The 9,467-nt window shown below is 32.0% G+C and overlaps 1 protein-coding gene across 12 annotated transcripts in view; it reads left to right on the forward strand.

Annotated features, from left to right (window-relative positions):
- The window catches only part of LOC135104171 (protein retinal degeneration B-like), a 159,132-nt gene extending 151,353 nt beyond the window's left edge, over positions 1-7,779 (forward strand). For 11 of the 12 annotated variants that reach the window (XM_064011261.1, XM_064011262.1, XM_064011259.1 and 8 more), the window contains one exon: positions 5,669-7,779. In XM_064011261.1, the coding sequence (XP_063867331.1) occupies positions 5,669-5,783 (115 nt within the window). In that variant the 3' untranslated portion in view covers positions 5,784-7,779. Of the gene's footprint in view, positions 1-3,325; positions 3,392-5,668 lie in introns of all 12 variants that reach the window. The other variant, XM_064011268.1, reaches the window with a different exon arrangement.
- The last annotated feature ends 1,688 nt before the right edge of the window (positions 7,780-9,467 follow it).

The raw sequence follows: 9,467 nt of genomic DNA on the forward strand, positions 1-9,467 counted from the left end.
GAAAAAATATCAAGAAATATGGTTTCCCAAATAGATGCATAGAAATATGGAACAACTTAGATGAAACAGTGATACAAGTAACAAATATTCATGAATTTAAAGTTAAGCTGGATGCTTATAGATATGGAGACAGGACAGCACGAGCATAGCTCTTGTCCTGTAAAACACAACTAGGTAAATACAACTAAGTAAATACACACACACACACACACACACACACACACACACACACACACACACACACACACACACACACACACACACACACACACACACACACACACACACTCACACACACAGGGGTCAGTGTTGGGATTGATAATGTTTGTAATATATGTGAATGACATAAATGAAGAAATAGATAGTTATATGAACTTATTTGCAGATGATGCTAAGCTGATGAGAAGGGTAGAAAATATAAATGACTGTATGGTACTGCAAGATTATTTAAATAAGATAAATAGATGGAGTAAATCTTGACAAATGGAAATGGCAAATGGAATTCAACTTTAGTAAATGTTAAGTAATGGAGTTTGGTAAGAGTAAGAAAAGAATACAGTATCATTATGAGATGGAAAGTGTGAAGTTAAAGAAGTCAAAAGAGGAAGTGGATTTGGGAGTAACAGTTACTGGACAGACACATTGGTAAAATTACTGGAGAGATGATGAATTTGTTAAAAAGAGTAAGAGTGGCATTCTCATACTTGGATAAAGGAATGATAAAAAGGTTGTTGATTTCCATGATAAGATCAAGATTGGAATATGTGGCAGTGGTGTGGTCTCCTCATGCAAAGAGGAATATTATGAAATTAGAAAGAGTACAAAGAGCAGTCACTAAGATGGTTCTGGAGTTGAGTAAGTTGACTTATGAAGAGATTAAGAATGTTGGAAATTCTTACCCTTGAAAATAGGAGAGAGAGAGAGATTTAATAAACATCTATAGAATGATAAATGGTATGGAAAATGTGTACAAAAAATGTTTTATAAATTTAGACACAACAAAGACTGAAATTCTAAAAGAAGATTTGAATAAAATCTGGGATTGGAATAATAAATGGGAGATGGAATTTAATGTGAAGAAATACCATGTAATGGAGATGGAAGAAAGTGAAAAGAGACCAAAATGGGCATGTAAAATGGCAAATGAGGAAATAATAAAAGTACAAGAAGAGAAAGATCTGGGAGTGATAATACAGGATAGTCAACAGTCGGAGAAGCATGTAGAAAAGATATTCAGAGAAGAGAAAGAGGAAATTTAATAGTAATTTGTAAACTGTGGAGTAGAGTGGAAGAAATAGATAATGAGAAACTGCTGCTAAGAGAAGTAGGAAATACCAGTTACACATGAGGACGCAGCAAAAAACTAAGAAAAGGAAGATGCTTGAATAACATAAAAAAATATATAGTTTCCCACACAGAAATATAGAAGTTTGGAACAAGCTAAGTGAGGATGTAGTATTGGCAACAAATGTGCACAACTTTCAGGAAAAACTGGACAAGTGTAGATATGGAGATGGGACCACATGAGCATAGCTCAGGCCCTGTAAATTACAATTAGGTAAATACACACACACACACACACACACACACACACACACACACACACACACACACACACACACACACACACACACACACACACCAAAGAATAAATTAATACATGTCACAGGAGAAAATTGCACTCCACAAGGATCCTGGAGATCCAGCAAATGAGAAAGGTGGAAGCAGTGGTTGTGCTTGTCCTGCTCCTCTTGTTGGTGAAGTGATGTGTGTGTAATGGCAGTGAGAGTTACTGCATGTCTTAGTGCTCTTGCAACTGGCTTCAGAAGGAGGATAATAAATAATAATAATAATAATAATAATATATATATATATATATATATATATATATATATATATATATATATATATATATATATATATATATATATATATATATATATATATATATATATATATATATATAGAGAGAGAGAGAGAGAGAGAGAGAGAGAGAGAGAGAGAGAGAGAGAGAGAGAGAGAGAGAGAGAGAGAGAGAGAGAGAGAGAGAGAGAGAGAGAGAGAGAGAGAGAGAGAGAGAGAGAGAGAGAGAGAATATCTGGAGCATGCTACCTGCTCCATGGTGTGGTCCTTAAGCCTGAGTATGGGAGACAGAAATGATACCCCATAATAACATTGGAGAAGAACATTAAGCATTGATTTAGAAATTAAGAAGCTGGAAGAACTCAGTGTTTTCATCTCATTACTCCTTTCCTCTTATTCTTTATCATACTTTCCCTCTTGGTCATTGTCATCAGTGACCAACATTCATAAATACTCTTTCATCAACACCACCTCACTCCCCATCAGCTGTTAGCCAGTGCAGTGAATGTGATATGAAATAGTATTGCTTCATGAATTATTTTATATTATATCTTTAAGTGCTGAAGCTTGTTACTCGGTACTCCCACAAGAGAACATCCACACCCACATGCTTCTGTCCCAATAGTTAATTCTTGCATTCTCCATTCCTCTCGGTGCCTCATTCTCCATCTCTTGATGTTTTTTTATTAATTGTTATAATTCAATTTTTGTTTTAGAATAAGGGTATATGCAATATACAGTCAACAATAAAAATATCAAGTATTTTTGAGAGTGATGATCTAAGTAGACAGTGTGGAACATTCATGAACAAGCACAATAGCTAAATTGTGGCAGAAAATTATACAATGAACAAGTAATTAATTAAAAGAAGAAACCTGGCTATAAATTGTAAGACAGTTAATATATATTTAATTGTGTTGAATTCCGTTGACTTTAATTTTACTTTAAGAAAAGTAAGTGTGTAAACTGGAGCTTTCTAGTTACAACCATTAATGGTAATAATAATTATACCTTCAGGCTAAAAAAAAAAAGAAAAGAAAGAAAGCTTACTATAAATAGTTCAAGATTTTTCAGAATGCATTACTCTTAGAGGTGGGTATATATATAATTGATTTAATGTAGTTTTTTTCTTTCTTTCTTTTTTTACTTTACTATCTTTATCATTGTCTAATTTGTACAATTTTTGTATCAAGAATTTCTTCATAAAATCCTCATATTTCAATGGATGTCTCATCTGAATGAAACTATTGTGATATTGATAATTGTTTACAGTTGTGGGCAAAATTGTAATCTGTGTCCTTATGAATTAAGTGTACAGACATGGCAAATATTTTCAGTGTACAAAATTAGACTTTGAAGAGGTTATTAGACCACCACATTACCTGCAGAGCGGTGCTTAGTGTACAGCCACTGCCACATGCTATGCAGAACCTCTAGATTTAGTGTAAATGATCTCTTGCAGATACTGGGCAGCCCAAAAAGTGTCTTCGAATCGCAAAGAATGATTTGGCAGCAGATAGTATGGGCAGTATGTGCAGGGTTCAACAATCTTGCTGTCTAGATTGCACAGCGCTTATTTTTTTATGTCTGTGTATTTTAAGGCTAAAGATGACTGGGTTGCACTTGATGCTTGCTCATTCCCCACTCTCTGCCAGCAGACTGGCCCAGTGATGTTCTCCATAACCTTTTCCTAACCCTTGTATATAGATTGAACAATTGAGACTAGAACCTCCCTGGGTCAGAGTTTGTGTGAGCTAGGCATTAGTAATTGTTTTCCTCTGCATGTTTAATTCTCCTCATTGCCTTTACTAATCTTCACAGTGTTCTCATCATTCTGTTTAAATCATTCCATGACTTAAATACATCTAAACTGAAATGATGATTTCATAACTATAATATATATATATATATATATATATATATATATATATATATATATATATATATATATATATATATATATATATATATATATATATATATATATATATATATATATATATATATATATATATATGAGGTAACAATTGAATATATAAGTTTTGCTATTTATAATGTAATCTTAGGTTGTTATTAATTCCTTCCTTAAATCTTTATGTAAATGTAGAAGATATCTGTCAGGTAAATTAATGTATGAATAAAAACATAAGGCAAGATTTAATGTTTTGACGTACACATAAATTAGTGAAATAATATTGTAGACATTTTTGAAGGCATGTGTTACTAAGGGGACCGTCCGCTTACTGAACGTTTTGTATACAGTGCAGTACTTGAAGCTGTGAGTTGTTTTTGTGCTGTTTGGCCTTCAGTAACTCAAGGACCAACACATTTTTGACTGACTTGTCAGCTTTATGGATTTTTTTTTTCCCTTCTTTTTTTGTGATAATATTTTACTCAAACTTGACTTTTTATGTTGATTCACATCATAACAGGAGACACAAGCATCTAAACTTTATTAAACATAAATGTTTTGTTAGCTGCAGACAGATTGTTACAATGTTAATTTACAAGATTCCATGTTATATAACAGTCTTCAAGTGTTCATTCTCTATTCTTTCATATTTGAATCTAATCATCTCATTAATGTCAGTTTTCCCAGTTATATGAATATGAGTATAAGTAGCATAAATTGAAAACTGACTATGAATTGAGGTTAAAATCTTTTAAGATGCTTAGAAATTTGTGAAGGCTTATATCTCAGAAGACTATTTGATTTCTGTTGCTTTAGTTATGAATGTCATGAGTTGATAGCATAGATATTATATAGGGTTATCTGGAGTGCATCATGCACATGACCCCTCCAGGAGCAGGATATTAACCACTGTTTGATGGGAGTGTTACACAGCAGTCCTTCTGCTTATGTTCCATGACTTCCATTGTCTGTTCCTGCTCCACACTGTCCAACAGACATTTTCTGTAAACTCAAGATGAGGATGAAATTTGGCCCTTCATTGCCCAGAATTGAGTGATGTGTCAATTAACTGACTCACTCACTCGGTTAAGATATTCAATCAAGTTTATCAATATCTTTCACCAGCTACAAAGAACTGGACACTAAATCTATATACTGTTTTGAAAGTTGCAAGTATAGCTTTCATCCCTCATGAGTGCTGATAAGTGTTTCAGTCTAATTACTTGTATCAGAGATGGCTTTATCTCCTCAGTCAGGCACCATCACTATCACTTATGTACATTTCCTCATCTAATTCTGCTACTGCAAGGGTACATAACATTACCTAAAATAGGTTGAAATATTGGCTAGGAGAGACAAATCTCTCTATCTGTTGTACTTTAATCATGATCATTTTGGCCAATCAAAATCTATCATAATTATTATTATTTTATTTATTTATTTATCTATTTATTTATTTATTTACTTATTTATTCATTTCATGCAGGGATTACCATATACATAGCGTACCTGTGGTATAGTAACTGAAATTCATGCTTTGAGTCCATTGCATTTGAATTTCACCGGACGGTCCCCTTGTCACTAAAAATATTGGAAGTGGATGTTGGGTTTTGAGGAATGTATTGCCTCCTTTTGCAATATTTCAAGATTAAAAGTTTTTCTAGTCAAATTATAATATACTCAAAAGATTGACCTTTAGAACACACTGTTACACTTAATATGGGCAAAGATTAGATTTGCATCCGATATTATTCAGTACTGTAAATAACAAATATACTTTTCTTTGTCAAGCTGACAAATTAAGTATTAAATAAAATATCAAGTTTGGCTCTCTACATATGCAGCATCATAAGCTTTGCTTATTTTTTTCTTAATACAAAAATTATTTTACAGTTCTGCCAAGCGGACTACGTCTTTTCCCGTCCGGGTAGCTTCAGCAAGTGAGGGAGTGATGAGGTCTCGGGGATCTTCACAATCTCGTCCCAACCATATGAGTATGAGGTGTTAGTGTGTCCATTAACTCCTGACACAGCTTAGTGTTACAATGCTCATGGATTGCTATGTCTGGTATAAATTATAATGATTGGTTTTGCATTGGAAATCTTAATGTTACAAGTGAGTATATAACAGAATAGTACTAGGAAAGGTACAGGACAACTGAAACATAAAGTCCAATGAAACAGACATTACTGTGTATAATGCTGAGGTTCTGCCAGTAGCAGCTCCTCAATACCTCAACTGAGGAACACTGGCTGGTGCACTTCTGACAGTGTTCAGGAGACACTCATGTGAATCACTCTTGAAATTAAGTCAGATTTTGCTCTATGCTAGCTCATGACCTTATCACTTGTGTATATCATTTGTGTCACATGATTTCAAAGGGATCTTGGTAAAAGTTTTGTAATAGCAACACCAAGTAGTACTCTGATAAACAGAGCTGAATTTTCTTCAAACATACAGTTTTGATGTGTGCACCGCTTTGTGATGCTTATCAATATGGTTTGTTTACAACAGGAAAAAGAATTATAATAGAAATTTTGCTGGAATTCCCCAAAGTCACCACTTTGTGTAGGTTCGGCCGAACGGTCACATTCTTGTGTTTTGTTTTACTCTCTAAACTGAAAGTTTACTCACATTGTTCTGATAAACTTAATCTCAGGATATATTTATTTCATGTGTCTGTAGCAGTTAATATTTTATTTTATTTTATTTAATAGCTAGTTGGTAGGTATAAGAGCTGCTGTATAGTGACAGTGGTCTATTAATGTATTTAGACTTCTTACTTAACATAGGAATGGTTAACTATATTGATATTCAAATTCTATCCAGAGTTTACTATTTTCTTGGGTAACATTAGTATATTAGTCTTTCATCAAAAAAAAAAATCATATATATATATATATATATATATATATATATATATATATATATATATATATATATATATATATATATATATATATATATATATATATATATATATATATATATATATATATATATATATATATATATATATATATATATACAATATTCAGGTGGCCCTCAACATTACTAGATGTAACATTCACGGTAAAAGTCAGTTGTTATAATTCCATACCACTTAAGTATTCATAGTGATGGTACAACTATTTATAGTTCAGCAGTAAAGAAATAGGTAAAACAAGAATTCAGTAATCTTATTAAAGTATATATATACATATTGTATATATGAATAATTTATTTATTTATTTATTCACATGTAAAATAGCAAAATTGTGCTAGTAAATGAGCAGCAGGATATTCTTTACCTACAGGAGCTGAAGTTGCACAGACAGTATTATGTAATTTTCTCATGCGTAGCAAATTGTACACAACTGCTAGATGTACACATAATGAATCAGCCATCTCCCACTTGTAGGGCAGACAGCTAATAAAAAAAGGATTTTTCATTGGATTGCAGTGTAGCAAACTTAGTGCTTTCTTCTGGTATTCTTTTTCAACATGTTTATACCATTTATGAACACTACAAGTATAGTGCAGTCTACAGAATTGAGAGGTATGGAGTGGAGAAAGGTAAGTAAGCTACTTAATCAGTATGAATGAAGTGACATTGACAGGTAGCAGACAACCAATAGCCATACAGACTCTTCCTGGTTGTGTCCACTAATCATGAGCATATATTTTTTTTATTTGTCACTGATAACCGACCCATAGCAACAAACTCTACGCAGCTTTATGGACGGACTACACCCCTTGGTTGGACTGTAAAGTTTGTGTTGCCTTTCTGAATGTAACCATCCCACAGATGTTGAGGGCTGCCATTTAATTAAAACTGTTGAATGATCATGGCCTTTTAAAAGTGAGTATATATGTTAAGACAGTGATCTCTCCACCCACTGTGTTGTGGGAAATAATGGTTTACAACTGAACCTTTTTTCTTGTATCTAAAATCCTCACCAAGTACAATAGGACTACTTCAAAATTTTTAAATAAAACTCAATACAGAGTTCCTTAGATTGATATTCAGTGTGTCTTTTTTGTGTAAGATTTTCCTTCACGTGTTGATTAGATGGCATTGAATCTATGCATGTTGTTATAGTGTGCTGCATATGAGTATATGTATATATAGGGAGCAGCAATGAAATGGGCTTTTTTGTTTTGCAATTTTTTGAGCCATTAGCTGGATTCCTTAATAAGAATATATATATATATATATATATATATATATATATATATATATATATATATATATATATATATATATATATATATATATATATATATATATATATATATATATATATATAAGTAAATATTGCAATTCTACTCAATACGCTTCTGGTCCCTCCTAATATGGTTAAGGGTGTCAGTAAATTGATTAATGGATCTGACCAAATTTTGTGTATAAGGTGTTTTCATCTGAATGTATTGTAGGCATATATATATATATATATATATATATATATATATATATATATATATATATATATATATATATATATATATATATATATATATATATATATATATATATATATACCTAATCCTCAGAGCAAGATGTATGAGATGTGTAATATATATATATATATATATATATATATATATATATATATATATATATATATATATATATATATATATATATATATATATATATATATATATATATATATATATATATATATATATATACCTAATCCTTAGAGCAAGATGTATGAGATGTGTGTTCAAGCAGGCAGATCTTGTTATATCCAAAATATCACCTTCAAAAAAGGTACAGAAACATTCCAGATCCTCAACAGTACCAACAGTATTACATTGAACTGATTGAAATGTTTAAGCCTTTTAACATAGTTTATCTTATAGTCACAACAGAGAATAGTGAAAGCTAGTGGCTAGGACTGTAGCATTATGACTGAAAGCCAAAGAATATTTAATTTCATGCTGGTGAGTTTATGCATTAAAAATAACCCTCTCCTTTTACTATGTATTCCAAAATATTCAACTTGTTGTCAAGGAATGAATAAATTTGCATATGACGGGACCAGCCTGGATGAACTGGAATGAAACCAAGCTGTTTATAGTATTCCATTATGTCACTGATCATAAAATTTAGTGCTAAAGTAGGATGTAAAGTGTGCCAGTTATAGTGTTCCATTGTCTTTTTGACAGAGAAATGTGCCCTTGACCTACAGAATGCAAAGTCTGTTCAGCAACAGACGTACTTGTGAATACATTAGCAATGCATTGAAGACATGGATCATTTACCTGCAGATATTGCCACAGACATCTACTTTTTATTTTGATCTGTAAAAAACATAAACCTAATGTAATTCTTAATATTTTGGCTGTCTGTCTGTCTGCAAAGATGTGCAAGTTCAGTACAATGCTTATTATTATGTTTCTTCACTTTGATTTTTTGCCTCCTATGATTTAATATCATTGTGAGTAAAGTAGCATCTATTAATATACCTTGCTTGCATCTTCCCCTAAAAGTTGGTAGTTTACATGCATATATTCACATTCATACTCACATTCATATGCATTTTTTTCATATCTCTACCTGTAAGATTCCAGGAGAGAGAGAGGAGCAACCCTCACTGCCCACATTGTATGAGGATCAGTAGATTGCAATAATTGCAGTTACTATTCAACATTCATCATACATGTGCAAGTCTTCAGCCTTACATTCTTTTTTTCCTTTACAAGA

This window comes from Scylla paramamosain, chromosome 10 (assembly GCF_035594125.1).
Source record: "Scylla paramamosain isolate STU-SP2022 chromosome 10, ASM3559412v1, whole genome shotgun sequence".
In the NCBI taxonomy this organism is placed as follows: Eukaryota; Metazoa; Arthropoda; class Malacostraca; order Decapoda; family Portunidae; genus Scylla; species Scylla paramamosain.